The following is a 15,840-nucleotide window of genomic DNA, read 5'->3' as shown; positions in this document are numbered from 1 at the left end:
CTTGTGTGGCTCTTTTCTTTGTCCAGACAGAAGAGCTGAATATATTTTTCCACAGCAACTGCCCATTTTAATGATTTGTTCAGCTGAGTGAGTCATAAATGAAGGGCGAGTTCATTGCTGTGATCCAGTTGTTCGAGCCAGGGTCTGCCAATAGTCGAGGCCAAACTGTCCCAGGCTCTCCTCAGTCCTGATTCCCACAAGCATCTTAATGGTATGATGATCGTTGCCCAGATATTTACAGCGCACTGCTCTGGTGGCTCTTGGTTTCCTGTTAAGTATTTATCCTTATTTCACTGTAAGCCTATGTTATAATAATTGCAATCTTAATATCAGAATACTGTGCTCATAGTTTTTGGTGCTTGAACAGTATGGGTAAGATCTCAAAGGGGTGATCGTCTGTTTCTTAGCAGTGATTTGGAAAATCCCCAAAGTCTCTACTGGTGAGGATGGTGGTTGTTGACCTGGTGAGATTTATAGAAGAGAAAGAATGATGGATCAGATGAGACTTGAGCTGAAACGATTATATATTATTTTAACAATCGATTTATCGGTTTAAATCTTTTTTCGTCATTAAAACAAGATTTCTGATCGTTTTAGCTCATTAAATGTGAATGTTTTCTTAATTTCTTTGCTCCACATAACAAAGAAAGAATTAAAACTGAATCATTTTGATTTGTGGACATTCAAAGACATTCGAGAACATCATCATTTCCAGATTTTGACTAACACGGATCAGAGTTTTCTGACATTTTATGGACCAAACCAAACGATTACTCGGTTGATTGATTGAAAATAATTGACAGATTAATCGATTATGAAAAGAAAACTATGGCTGACACAGAAAACATCCGCCTATAAAGCAAGTTGCGTCTGTGTGTCTGTCTGTCCATTCACCTATACGCGAGCACATGTTTATTTTTGCATTAGCATGCTTATACTTTGCGGCTAACATGGCGAACCTGTTTCCAAAGGTAAGCTAGCGAGGCTGCGATTAGCATTAGTCTAGGGCTAACATAATAAGTCACAAAACAGCTAGCTACGCTAATGCTAATCGAGAATTAAAACATTTGCGTTGGGCCTAACGAGGTTGCACAGTGTTTATTATATTATGCTAACCTACACATACTTCCTACGGGCACTGCACTAATTTGTACAAAGACAGTAATAAAGATATTGGCTTACGAGGCAGGTTTGTTGCCAAACTGTTGGGGCAGATGAGACCTGCAGAAGAACAGCTGATTGCAGGATTGACCCCTTGGGAAATGACCTCTAAGGACTGAGTCAGCACATGCTGAGAAATTGAAAGCTGGAATTAACAATGAAACAGAATATTCTACTTACCAGAAGCTTGACTAAACTGAACTGAACCAGAAGCTTGACTAAACATGGCTACCACCTGACTCCTGCGTCAAGACGAGGCCAAAGGCGAAGCGTGTTGCCTATGAGCTTGATGTTAGCCGTATCGGCGCATGCTTGCATGTTAGAAAGTGGCGTTGGTCACGGGTGGGGTCAAGGAGAGGAGTTTTCCCATTCCACAGATGCAAGGCTTGAGGCGCTCAAAGTCATTCAGTGAGGAATTTGTTTACTTGTGGCGCAGCTACAAATAACTGCAGGGTTTATATAGGAGCGAAAAACGACTTCCCCTCCAGGCAGCCGTACAACATAAACAGAGCTGTGAAGGGGAAATACTGGACCGTCTTATTAAAGTACAACCACTACACATGTTCCACACAGCCACATGGATCCCATTACTCACTGAGGAGCTTTTTTTCCATCAGGCCTGCTGATCCTGGCTCCTTCATCATCACTCTGGCAATTTGTCTGACTCTGACTTAAATAGATCCTAAAACCATGTTATTAATCTGTCTCGGACACTATGTAAGAGGAAAAGATTGCTCTGAGCCGTCCAGCATCGCAGCCCTTCTCTCGTGTGCTTGATCCACAAACAAACTATCCAAATGTTAACAAAGACTCTGAACTTGACCTCAAACACCTGACACTGACGTTTTGTCGTGCAGTCTTTTTCTCATTTATTTTCACCACTTTATAATTTTGGGGTCACTTAGAAATGTACTTATTTTTGAAGGAAAGGGACTTTTTTTCAATGAATATAACATTAAATGAATCAGAAGTACACTCTATACATTGTTAATGTGGTAAACAACTATTCTCGCTGCAAACGTCTGGTTTTTAATGGACTATGTACATAGGTGTATAGAGGCCCATTTCCAGTGTTCTAATGGTACATTGTGTTTGCTAGTCACGTTAGAAGGCTATTGGATGATTAGAAAACCCTTCTGCAATGATGCTAGCACAGCTGAAAACAGTTTTTCTGGTTCTTAAAATCATTATTTCTAATATTGTCTATATCTTGACTATCTTTTCTATTCATTTTGCAACTCTTTTGATGAATAAAAGTGTGACTTTTAAAGGAAAATACAAAAATTGTATAGGTGACACCAAACTTTTAAATGGTAGTGTATATTTGTGTTCATTGTACCTCATCTTCCTCTCTTTTTCTTCTTCTTCTTCGCCAGGCATTTGGAAACGCAAAGACGGCCCACAATAACAACTCCAGTCGCTTTGGCAAGTTCATTCAGGTCAACTACCAGGAAAGTGGTATTGTGAGAGGGTAAGAAGAAGAAGAAGGATGGTTTTAATTGCTGAAAATAAAGAAGAAAAAAAAATCACATTTTGTAAGTAAGTGCTTTTATTTTGTCGTTTCTTCCAGAGCTTATGTGGAGAAATATCTTCTGGAAAAGTCGAGGCTGGTCTATCAGGAGCACAATGAACGGTGAGCACACAGAAATGCAAATAAGAAAACTTAGGGGCATGGTTGTGTGGAGCAGCAGGTGCCATTTGACAGACTGCTTTAAATAAATGACAAATTGAAAAAATTGCCCTAAGCCTAATATGAGCTTTGCACAGCTTGTGCTTATTTTAACATTCTTTAACGAACAAGGCTTAAACCAACACTGATGATGTTAAGCACTTGACAAAATGTCAGAACACTACGTTTCTGGCTGCTCTCGATCGATACAACATGACATTTTGTACTTTATTTAAACCATTTTTCCGTCACTGAGAAAAATGATGCGTCTAAGAGCCTGTTGTTTTCGGTGTTTGACGTCGCCAAAGTGCGAGTCGTAAAGTGAATTGACCTCTAAGTGGGGCTGACACTAATGTGTTGGACTGGCTGGATGGAGTGGTGAAGGTTAACCTCACCATGGGGGGGAGGGCTCACAGAGGAGAGGGGCCCCCTGGGTTAACCCGCTCTTATTGAGATGAATCGCTGACTCCGTTCTCATAAAAGTGGCCGTGTTTGTGTGTGTTAGCTCTTGGTCACACAGCTGCTGTACAATTTGACCTCTAACCTGTACGCTGTCATACAGAAAAAGGGCAAGCACACACACACACTTGTACACACAAATAAACTGAGCTGTCATTAGTCCTTTTTTCTCGTTTGTTTTGCTGTCACCGCTGTAGCATTGTGGCTCGAGGGAATTTCAAATCTGACAATTAACCAGTACATGTGAATTTAAATAAGTTCAGCCTTCACAGATTGCCTGAAGGGAAATACATGTGTTAATGTAGCAGACTATGAAAATAAATACAGGTAAATATAGACTGTAAAACAAGTAACTTTTGATTAAATATAAAATGGGTAACACATAATCACCATTAACTAGGTGCTTACTAGCATATATGAGTAGCTTACTAGCCAGTCATCATTAAGCACATATTAACACCTTATTCTACATAACCTTATTCTACCTCTATAACGACATGAATGAACATTTTTCCTACATTAGGTGTTAATACTTGCTTCATATTTACTAATAAAAGGCTAGTATGCTAGTTAGCAGCTAGTTAATGGTGAATATGTGTTCCCTAATCTAAAGGGTTATCATAAAATGTTATGACGAGTGCTGGTGTGACGGCATGTTTGCGTGACTCCGGATTGTTAAAATGAGTCTTGCTAAACGCTAAACTTTATAAACAGAGGCACACATACGCAGTACACAGGTACGCTGGTTATTTGTAGCGCTGCTCTTTTCGTTTAATAAACAGACCGCTTCAGTTCGACTGTAGGCGCGCTAACTACGCTAAAGGAGCTTATGCAGCTAACGGAGCTAACTGGTAAACGGTGCCTGGACTTCAGTGTTGCGGCACGTAAACATGATGTCACGCGCGTATTTTTCCGGTCAGTCATGGAAACGCCTCATGCGTTGACGTGCGTTAACCTAGTGGCCAATGTTTTGGTGAGGGGAAAAACAAAGCTTCCACTAACTGTGAATTTAAGTAGAATTTTTCTTTTGTGTTTTTTTTTTCTCTTAGAAACTACCATGTGTTTTACTACCTGCTGGCAGGAGCAAGTGAAGAAGAGAGGGCAGCATTTCACCTCAAGAAGCCTGAAGAATACCATTACCTCAGTCAGGTGGGACCCTCAAACAAATGTATAAGATGAACTAATCAACCAAACGATTGTGAGTTTCTGTTTGTATGATCCGTGTTGGTGTCATGTGCTCGTCCTTCGACGTGAGGAAGACGAACTCATTTACCTCTGCGTGTCAGTGTCCACAAACTGGAAAGAAGAAAATGACCAAACCATGGAATCCCGTTCCACTCTCCGCAGTTTTCAACACATTCTCTCACTTTTTCTCTCTTGTTTGCCTGTTTGTGTTGTGTGGGTGTCACTACATATACTGTATGCACTTTTGATTAAAAACCCATCCACCCACACCACTGCTGACAAACACACAAAGCTGTAATGAACAAATATGCATATAGAGTGTGGATTCTGTGCTTTGACAGCGAGTGACCTGCTGCCCTCCGACGAAGTCTTAACGCTTGCGTAGAAGGGAGCAGGGAATTCCTACAATTCCTCAATGCCACTGACGTGCACATACAAATACACACGAAACCGTAAATCTATTTGCACATTCTTACACTCTTTATGCTCTCGTCTCGTTCTCTTGCTTCTTTCTGATTCCACTCTTGCATCATCCGGAGCTCTTTTGAATTCATTTCTCATCCTTGACCGTGCATGTCGCGTAAACACGATTGCACTCAAGGCTGTTTTTCCCTCTCCAGTCTGTCACTCTTAGTCCTCAGTCTTAAATGATGTGGTGGTTTTGCACGTTTGGAGTTGCCCATTTCTCTTAAATGAACATTTAAATAATACACGTTGTTTAACACTAAGAAGATGTGAAGGTAAAGATTGATTTCCTACTAGTTTTGTAACATTTAAATGACTACTTTCTAACCTCCAACAATATTGTCTTTATTTAGCAGTAAAGTAGTGTTCAGATCTTCTGTTGCCCGATGACATTTCTTCCTTTGCAAACCGGAAGTGAATTCAGTAGTGTGATAGAATTAATGTTTCTTTTACTCCTACTGTATACACTCTTAGAAATAAATGCTAAGTAGAACCATAAAAGGTTCTTCAGCTTGTCCTCATAGGAGAACCCTTTTAGGGGTTTTAAAGGGTTCTCTGGATCAACATGGTTCTTACTGGAACCATTAGTGTTACCAAGAACCCTTTTCAGAAGCAAATAGTTCCAAGTAGAACCTCAGCCCTTGTAGAAGGACCCTTTTGGAACCCTTATTCCTAAGAGTGTGCACCCAAACACTCCCTCGGACAGGTCTGATAGTTTTGCTAACAGAGCCTATTTTCTGACGAAGGACACAGCATCAAAATAACGTTTCTGTCCACAAAGAACAAACCCAGGCAGAACTATGACATCAACAATATTAACACCCAGTTAATGAAACCTAACACCTAACTGTGAATCCATAACATACATGTGTGTTGCAGATGTGTAGCTTTAATTCTGACTGTTTTAATTTTTTAACCTTATAATGTGCGAACACGCTCTGTGATCAATGCTTCTGTGAATGTTTGACGCCTCTGACTGTGGGTACGTGACGCCTGTCATTGTACATCTTAGATGCAGCCTTTGCTTGCGTTTTAACATAAATCTTGCTGTACTTCAGTCCAAATGTACACAATAATGTGATGGCTTTGGAATGCTGCTGTCTAACCTTTACCTCGCCTCCCTCCCTCCCCTCTGTAAACTCTGCCTTAACATTTCCAGATGACAAAGACAACCCACCAGCCTCACTGGGACAGTTACTATGAGAGTGAACCGGTCAGTATCTGTGCTTCAGCTTCATGGTCTTAGGGTGTGCACAGTCTCTGTGTGTGTGTGTGTGGGCGTGGGTGTGTGTATACATCATATAGATTTTTAATCGCCCAAACCCTGGAGCTCAAACCACACTTTCTTTGCACAGCAGCCCCTCCTTCACTTATTTTGTTGCTCTTTGGACATTTTCCTGTTGGGTTTGTGGTTCTTGAATTGTTGTTTCCAACTGTTTGTGCCGTTTGTTGTTGGGTCTCGTCACAACCTGACCACTGCAGCCTTCATGTGACTCTTTTTGATCAGTGCTTTCCCGTCTTAAAAGGTGAAAGCCTCCGTGCTGCCTGAGGATGAGGTCTGAGCCACAATGAAGCCAATATTAGGGAGTTTCTGACCCTGCTATACAGCCATACTAACTGTTTTTGTTATAATTATCTAATAAATCTAATAGAAGCATATGTTTATTTAGAGTTTAACATTAAACCTAAATTCCAATTAGTAATATAATATAAATGAGGGCAACAAATAAGTACTTGCACAAGCGCACTTACCGCGCATAACCGTAATTATACAACGGTTTGTGCTAACTGAAAAATTCCAGTGGTTTCTGAAAGTTGAGAAGTTGCATGTCAAAGCCAACGTGTGGTTATTACGGTAATTTAACCCCGTTGTTGAAGGAAACCAGAGAATCAGCAAGAGTTGGAAAAACGACAAAAACTCAAACAAATGTTACTTTAAATGTATTGTTTTGTTATTGAATGTATTGTTTGCATTTCCATTTTTTTTTCTTTTCTAAAACTTTTTTTTTTTTTTTTAATTGTTAATACACTTAAAGTTGCAATTCATTTGGAACTAGCTGCCAGATATTGAAATATATTCTGGAAAAATGGGCAAAAAAAGTCAATTTCTGGCCCTTTTATAGTTAAAATAAGCAAAAGAAGTCCAGTCTGACATTTTGAGGCTAAGGTGTTAAAGGGTTAATGTACATCTTTTCGGCCATATTAAGAATTTTGTTAAAGGTGCATTATGTAATAAATCTAAAGCAAAATCCTCCTAATATGTCACAGACTCAGGAATAATGTTCATATAAAAATACTGAACTCACCAACAACAGTACAGACAAAATATTCTAAAGAAATACTAAAAAACCTTGGTATTTTGAATTTGAGTGTAGTAACTGTTGTTGGCCACATTCTTACATATGGCGTCTTTAATATCACATTTGCTTAATGTGAACATCTAAAGAATGCTGATACCAGTATATCAGTTAAAAATGCATAGTAACTAAAAAAAAACTTTATTGGCTAACTGATTAATAGTTAATGTATATTGAATATATTACTATAATGCACTATAATGATTTTAAATTTCTAACCCTCAGAATTTTAATGCACTTCAATATGGTTTTAATTGGAAAGAAATTTGAATTGCAGCCAACAATATGCTCCCCCCTCTGCTGTAAGTGACTCCAGAGTCAGCACGAGTTCACTGTGAGCGGGGGAGTCGAGAAAAAGGCGTGTTGTTGTAAGTGTGCACGTCTCATATTTGTCTTTCTGAGGACTTGGTATGTGATAATTACAGCAGCCATAGTGTCACGAGCCCATAAGAAAACGGCAGAACTCACATTACACTGAATGTCCGTAGTCAACGACTGTGAGTGTATACACAGATTCAGGTTCATCTGCAGGTTTACCCTTCCTCATGCACGTTTGGTAGCTAATTAATGAATTATGTTATACTAATATAATATTGTTATGTTGTTGTTCCCAACCCTGGTCATCAGAGATCTGAATCAGGTGTGTTGGAGCAGGGCAACATCTAAATCAGGGCAAGCTACTTTGTATAAAAAAAAAAAAAAAAAAAAAAACCTGTATATCTTACTCAGCTGTGTCTTTCAGCTGTACTTGGGCCTTGGCAGTTGAACATATGATTACATTTGATAACATATTATTACCCCGCTTGTTATTATTGTTGTTATTGCAGTTATTATTGTTAACTGGATAAATTGTGGCGTTAGACTACAAAATGAGATCCATGTCACCCAGCTGCAACCATCATTTTCCTTTTCGAAACATTCTCATGTTTATTATGTTCTTGTTTCTTTTTATTATTCAGTTTTGTTCTGTTGTGATGTAGAGAGAGCACACATCTACCGAGGACCTGATTATGATTTCCCAAAGTTAAAACAGACAGAAGAACATTCTAACGAACGAAAACGATCTAACAAACAAACAAACAAATGCCTCCTTGGTGGAGTCGTGTGATGTGTGGCTTTTTGAAACGTGGGTTTCATGTGTCCAACATCAGGTTTTTGCCTCGGGATAACTCTTGATGTCTTGATGTTTCGTGTTCCAAGTCATAATAAGGCTTCAGGGGACTTCTTTCTTATGGCTTTACCAAACACACCTTTTGGGTTTGTGATGTACATCTCCTGTTTTGGCACATTTCTGCTCACATCACTGTCTCTGTTTATTATGAACAAACTGTTTCCTCTCTGTTTGTTCGAATTTCCATCCATTTTCTAAACCCAGACAAACCCTTCCCTCTGCTTTGATGCTTGTCTCAGCTCTTTTTTCCCCCCTTGCTTGCTTAATGCGAGGGAATTGGTTTAAAGGGGAAAACTCGGCTCGGTTTTCCGCTCTATGAGCTCACGCTGTTGTTCACTAGAGGTTAGAGTGCTGTTGTTTTGCCTCTCTGTTACATCGTGAGTCATCCAGTTTTTGTTTCAACTGTAGAAGTTTTCTTTTTAAGTATCTTTGCTCGACACTTTGCTCGGACATTGTGTACGTCTTCACTAAGTCCGTCTAAACATCACTTAGCTCTGTTGGCTTTAAGGTCGCTGTGTTGTAACGGCAGCGTCTGTGAGACTGACATCACCTGCTTCCTGCTTTCTTTATAACAGGACTGCTTCACTGTTGAAGGAGAAGACCTGAAGCATGACTTTGAGAGGCTTCAGTTGGCCATGGAGATGGTGGGCTTTCTTCCCACCACACGCAAACAGTGAGTGACACATACAGCTGCATTGTGTTTGTGATGAGGCAGCCCCAGTGAGAGTGTACCAAGTACCAAATCTGTATTATGCAAAATCAACTTTTTAACCCTATAAAGCCAAACCTATCATATGTTATACATGAGTTTTTGAGCCCTCCACATGAGCAGTGTGACAATTTTTTCCCTGAAAAACCAGATGTATAAAATTATGGGAAACCTGACAGAGATGCAATCACTGCATAGCTCACTTTGCTCATGTGTACTGAGAAATGCAGAGTGCATCTTTGTCTGAACAACTGTTTTCAAGCCTACCATCACTCAAAATAAAAAGGTTGTGAACCACAAAATGAGTAAAAATAAATTAAATGTTATGTCGTCCAGACTTCCACCCTGCCAGTTCCATTGCTGCATTGTTTTTGTTGGAATAGTTGGATTTGTTTGTGTATTTTTTGTTCAAGAAAAAAATATGTATAAAATATGATACAAATTAAAACTCCTGTATGTAAATTGATATTTGAAAAAATAAATAAAAAATTGTTTGTTCAGAAGGACCAATAGAGGCTCCAGTTTCAAGGAATTTGAATTTTCTGTCAACTATTTAATGGTTTGGGCTTTACAGGGTTAATCATTTAAATCCTTATATCTGGGACTCTGGAGGCCCTATCAGTAGGCAAAGTGTGAAAAAGATGACTCACTCATGTTTTTGTGGTCCTCCTCAGTCTAAGTTCAGGAGATAAAACACACGATGTTGACTTCCGTGCTCATTGCTACGTCACAATGTGTTAAAAATTCCTGGAATTGTTGTCTAGCGGAGCTCCGCTTTGTCCGTAAAACATGCGAGAGTGCTGGCGAGGGCAACAGTATCCGAAAACCGGAAGTCCACGAAAAGTTCTATTCTTGGCTCCACAGTGCAGCACAGAGTTCTACACAAACTTCCAGCCTCAGAGGATTTATCTGTCCAGTGGATACATGTTATATATGATGGCAATGTGCCTGCAAGAGCCTGCAAATGATCACTTTTCCAAATGCTAACTGCTGTTAGCTCTCAGTAGCCTCTGTGGCTGATGTCATTTCCTGTCCCTCAAGTTTCGTTTTACTTTTTTTTAGGGTGAACCTAAAAAGATACTACTAAATCGAGTGTTCTGAACAGTATTTTAAGCAAAGCATGTCACAGGGAACTAGGTTAACTTGGAAAAATAGGGTATAATATGTCCCCTTTAAGAGTAACTTTATTCACAGATGGCTCTCAGTTATTTTCCATGTTTGTTTCATAATCTTTACCCTGCCCGCCTCGTAGAATCTTCTCCCTGCTGTCGGCCATCCTTCACCTGGGCAACATCTGCTACAAGAGGAAAACCTACAGGGACGACTCCATTGACATCTGTAACCCTGAAGTGCTGCCAGTCGTCTCAGAGCTGCTGGAGGTACTGCAACGCAACACAACGCAAAAACTACAAAGATGTTTTTTTTTTTAAATTTATTGCTGCACATTCTCCAAAGCTGCGTTCAGACATGCACTGAACGCCACAGATTTGTCAGGAGATTGCACGACTTTCCTCTGGGGGATTGGGGAGCTCAGGTGAAAGTCCGAAACCAAATCTCCAGACATAACCTGGAGTTCCTGCATGAAAATGGCTTCAAGAAAAAGAAAAATCAAATGTTTGGGCCACACTCGAAGCAGTTATGCTTAAAGTCTGAACTGAAGAGTCATAGAATGGATTGAAGTGTCAATTATTTTGTTCTGTAGGTTGAAACAATGATTGAGCGAGTCATGGCTCAGTGAGAGCCATGAAGCATAACTGCCAAATAATAAGTTTGACCCTGAAGCCAGTTAGACGGTAGAAAAAAAGGACACACGTGGCAACAGAATGTGTTTCTTTTTTTAATACTGTCCTGTAAAGACGTATGTTTTCAGTCCAACGTGAACCACTCCAGATCACAATTGTGTGTTTCTGTGTTTTGTTGATATAATTAGTCAAAGTGCAAAACGAATTGCCTTGTCATCAAGGCAATGTTGTGTTGTTGTTGTTTTTTAATGTGGTATTATAAAGGCAAAATCTAAACTTTTGTGTTAGTTACTGTGTTATTAGTGTAATTAGTGAGTGCCCCAGTGTTTACATCACATACTGCACAGGTTTCCACCAAAAAGACAGTGGATAAATCGGAGTCAACTCCTAACACATCATCCTTCTTTATTACAATGTACAATGCTTTTATGATGACGGCGGTATCATAGGTGACGATAGTGTTTAAAAAATAAAATGTCAGGTGTCTTTTGAACAAGTCCTGACTCTGCACTCATTTCCTGTCACTCATCTCCAGGTCAAAGAAGAGATGCTGTTTGAAGCTCTGACAACACGGAAGACGGTGACTGTGGGAGAGAAGCTGATCGTTCCTTACAGACTTTCTGAGGTGAGACTGCTGCTTACGACAGATGTTTACTGCTCAATTTAAAACCATTAACTTCCAGGACTCTTATCACAAAACAAATAAACCTGTGGAGATGAATATTCCACATCTTCCACGCTGCAATTCAGTCACTATAGACTTAAAAACACCTGATTCATTGATTGTTCTTCACCTTTATCCCACAATACATGTTGGGGTCTACCTTATCACAAGGTTGCTTGTTCCACATTATCTTTAAGAGTCCTCAAGTAAATTCATCCTGAAGCTCAAACCTGCGTCTAACACTGTGGCCCAATGCCATTGGTGTGTCTTTTGTTTGTAGTTTGGCATCAGGTGCCGTTCAAACATCTGTGCCGATATCAAATGTTCTCTTCCAAGTTGCAATATCAGAGTGCATTAAAGATAAATCTACTTGAACATTTATGTAATATGAAATTGGGACACAGCAGTGAAGCCCGACTGAAAGAAACACACCGGTACAAATCAGTGGTCATGGAGTTTTGAGCATTTGATTCACTGCCTCAGTGCCTGCAGGAGAAAGAAAGCAGATTGTTTCTTCCTGCTGCAGTTAGACGTTTACAGCTGTGCTGCCTGTCGACTCTGCGACTGCAGCACAAACTCACTCAAGTGTAATTTTACTTAAACTGTGCTATACTGATTTGTCAGCAAATCCATGTGTATGCATGCTGCTATTTAACATTTATTTCCTCACATTGATGTAGCATACTTGTTGTGACACCACTGTAGTGGGACTACTAAAGAATTATCTTGTTTTCTCTTGGTAAAATAGAATCTAGTGCAGCTAAAGGCACTTTGCCAACTCAATAACTGCGCTGTAGTCGAGCCTCTTCAGTCTGACCAGGTCGTGTTTAAAGGACAGTGTGCACACTAGCACATTTCAAGCCCCTCTTCAGTTTTTATTGAAACCCTTGCTCTGAAAACAAACACTCATCATGGTCTGTGGGTGAGAGCCATCTAAATGAGAAGAGGGAGCAGCTTAGGTCCCATATTATGCAAAATCAACTTTTTAATCATTTTAATCCTTATATTTGGGACTCTGGAGGCCCGACATGTCACCAAAGTGTGAAAAAAGATGACCCACTCATGTATTTGTGGTCCTCCTCAGTCTAAGTACAGGAGATAAAACATGCGATATTGAGTTCCGTGCTCCCTGGGACGTCACAATGCGCTAAATTCCTGGAATCGTTGTCTCGCGGAGCTCCGCTTTGTCCGTAAAAAACGCGAGAGTGCAGGCGAAGGTAACAGTGTTTGAAAACCGGAAGTCCGCGGAAAGTTCTTTTCACAGTGCAGCACAGAGTTCTACACAAACTTCCAGCCTCAGAGGATAGAGCCTGCAAATGAACACTTTTCCAAATGCTAACTGCTGTTAGCTCCCAGTAGCCTCTGTCCCTTAAGTTTTATTTTTCTTTTTTTTGTCTTTTTAAAAAAAAAGAGATACTACTAAACCGAGTGTTCTGTGCTGCCAAAACAGGGCTGTTTTAGCAGGGTGGTTGAACTGCTGTGGTGCTTCATCCTTGACCAAATTAGGACACCAGGGAACTAAGTTATCTTGTAGAAATAGCGTATAATATGGGACCTTAAAAGCTTGTTGTGATGTCTGTTCTTGTTTCCATTCTAAAATGTGACCGAAAACATTCTCACAAATTGCCTCAGCCGAGTTTCGCCACAAACTCTTTCCACGGGTTAGGGTTAGATGATGCGTGTTCCAGTCAAAACCCCATAATGGCCTTTTAGATATTTTGGTGCCATTTTTTATGAACAAACGGTGACAGCTTTGGTCACATAGAGGGTGGTCTCTGTATAAATATCTGCTCTGTCACAGTCACAACTGTCATTGTCTGTTCACTCTCCGTTCGCTCAGAGTTATGAGGCTGTTTGGTCTCTCAGTGTTTCAGTCCAGCTTCCTCGAAATAATGAAAAGCTTACGAGTCATTAGACTGCGGCATGTATGGAGTTCAGCATATTAGACATATTTGTCTGCACTGTCTTAAAATATCCTTTGTTAATTATTTAGAGAGAGGGAGAAAAAAATGAAGAAGGAATTTTGACTCCGTTCACTGTGGTTTGTTTTGTTAATAAAGACCAAACCTCAAGTGTGCTACAGCGAGGTCAACTCTTTCCAGCGGAAACAGGAATTAAAACGTTTCTAACAAAGGAAGGTTTTCGGCAAATAATCTTAATAGCAGATTTTTCCTCTGTCTCGCCCAGATTTTTAAAAACAGTTAACTCGTGTTATGGTTGCTTTCCATTTGAATTTTGTTATATATAATATGTTTAACCTCAGCAACATTCAGTAAGAGTTTTGTGAATGACAAGTTTACGCAACCCATTTAGCCTCTCCAATGAATTTGGCATTCATCAAGAAAACCTCTAAATATCAAGAATTCTGAGCATAGTTTTAGTTTTGTGTGTTTGTTCCACAGCAGTAGCAGTTTGGGAGGCCCAGGGTTGGGGTCACTAGGAACATACAGTACACAGTTTTTGTGTGTTTTTGTGTTCAGTGAGTGGGACTGAGCTCTCCAGTTTGTAAATTCTGACACCAAAAACGTACTCCTGCTACCCTACAGATTTTCCCCACGATTAAGATCTTTCTGAAAGGATGACTTTAGGTCTATTTCCCATCTGTTCTCTTTCAACCTTTGTTTCAGCATCGCATTACTGCAGTTGCGTTGCAGAGAACCAGTGTTAATTCCTTAACCTAAAGCTCTCGTTCAACATTAATTTCACCTCTCTCATGTTTCAGACAACAGGGGATAATGGTGCGTTCCAGAGCCCATCCAAACAAATGGGATGTGGGACTTACCCTACCTGAATTGTACTAGCTCCTACTTCAAAGCGTTCCAGCAATTGAAGTCGAATGTTCGAAAAACATGGACGATCGCGGCGCTTTAGATTTATGTTTGAAGAGGCATTTGACTGTCAGCAAATCAGTCTACTTACATACACAAGCGAGCCGTTTATGTAAAAGCGATATATATTACGTCATGAGTATACTTTTAACGTAGCCCTACATATCTTCATGCTAACAGATAACAGCAACGACATATTTTCACGCTATAACATGGAAAACAAGTTGTGATAAAATTGCTGTGTTTAAAACAACTCTACACGCAAAAAGTAAAGTTTATAGCGTATTCGTGTGACTCCATGGGCGCCGCCATTATTCTCCGACGTCATTTTGGTGAAGTCGGGGTAGGTCGATCAGCCCCGACTTCGCGAGTAGGAGGTCCCACTTCGACAGGTATTCCAGTGCACTTTTTCTAGTTGGAGATGGGATAAGTCCCACGTCCAACTGGTTTGGATGGGCTCTGGAACACAGCATAATTCATTCAACTGCAGTTCACTGTTGTCTCGCTGTGCTAGCGTAGCCGGTCAAGTTATTTGTCAGGTAAAAACGCGTCACTCTGTGTCACCACAGACATGAAAACTAAACACTTCTTTATTGAGATACACATAGAGTCATGTGGAGTCATTATAGCGTGAATTTGTGTTTCTACTAGCACTAGGTGCTAGCATAGTACCTGGTATCAGGTACTAGAATCAAGAATCAAGCTGAACTGTAGATCAGTTAAAAAGACTTGGAAAAAAATTGGTTGATCTCCAACAACTACCAGAGAAATGTCTAAAATCTAGTGCTGTGCAATAAGTTAACGTGCGTTAACGCATGACACGTTTCCATGACGACTGACCGGAAAAAGCCAGTCCAGGCACCGTTTACCAGTTAGCTCCGTTAGCTCATTTTAGCGCCGTTAGCGTCAACAGTGGAACTGGAGCAGTCTGTTTATTAAACGAAAAGAGCAGCGCTACAATTAACCAGCGTACCTGTGTACTGCGTATGTGTGCCTCTGTATTTAAAGTTTAGCGTTACTTTAGAGACTCATTTTAACAATCCGGAATGACGTAAACATGATGCCACTTGTGACTTTTTCCAGTCAGTCTTCATGGAAACGCGTCGTGCGTTAACGTTGACGCCGTAAGCGTTTGACAGCACTACTAAAATCTCATCAACCCTGCTGCTGTATTTCAGTCCAGTGACTGTGTCAGAGTCTGTGCTCCAGTCATGAAGTACTGAACAAATATAATAATATAATATAATTACTGCTTTACAAGTCACTAGTCACGTGTAAAAGGAAGTAACCGCAGCTGTGCCGTGCCGAGGCGAGGCGAGCCGGGACCATAGTGGAAAAGGGCCATTAGTCGACACTGTGTGACCTCATGAAATAGACAGAATGTAACTGATATTTGTTTATATTTAACTGCAGCTTGAACAGATTTAACA

General features: G+C 40.2%; 1 protein-coding gene across 1 annotated transcript in view; it reads left to right on the top strand.

The window, feature by feature from the left end:
- Window positions 1-15,840, top strand: part of myo9aa (myosin IXAa) — a 119,617-nt gene that overhangs the window by 61,772 nt on the left and 42,005 nt on the right. The window contains exons 3-9 of the mRNA XM_083900809.1: window positions 2,538-2,632; window positions 2,732-2,794; window positions 4,339-4,438; window positions 6,099-6,152; window positions 9,043-9,140; window positions 10,429-10,555; window positions 11,454-11,543. Coding sequence (XP_083756935.1) covers window positions 2,538-2,632; window positions 2,732-2,794; window positions 4,339-4,438; window positions 6,099-6,152; window positions 9,043-9,140; window positions 10,429-10,555; window positions 11,454-11,543 — 627 coding nt within the window. The remainder of the gene's footprint in view (window positions 1-2,537; window positions 2,633-2,731; window positions 2,795-4,338; window positions 4,439-6,098; window positions 6,153-9,042; window positions 9,141-10,428; window positions 10,556-11,453; window positions 11,544-15,840) is intronic.

This window comes from Microchirus variegatus, assembly GCF_963457635.1.
Source record: "Microchirus variegatus genome assembly, chromosome: 14".
Classification (NCBI taxonomy): Eukaryota; Metazoa; Chordata; class Actinopteri; order Pleuronectiformes; family Soleidae; genus Microchirus; species Microchirus variegatus.
The sequence above is the reverse complement of the archived record's forward strand: the minus strand, read 5'-3'. Positions and strand labels throughout refer to the sequence as shown.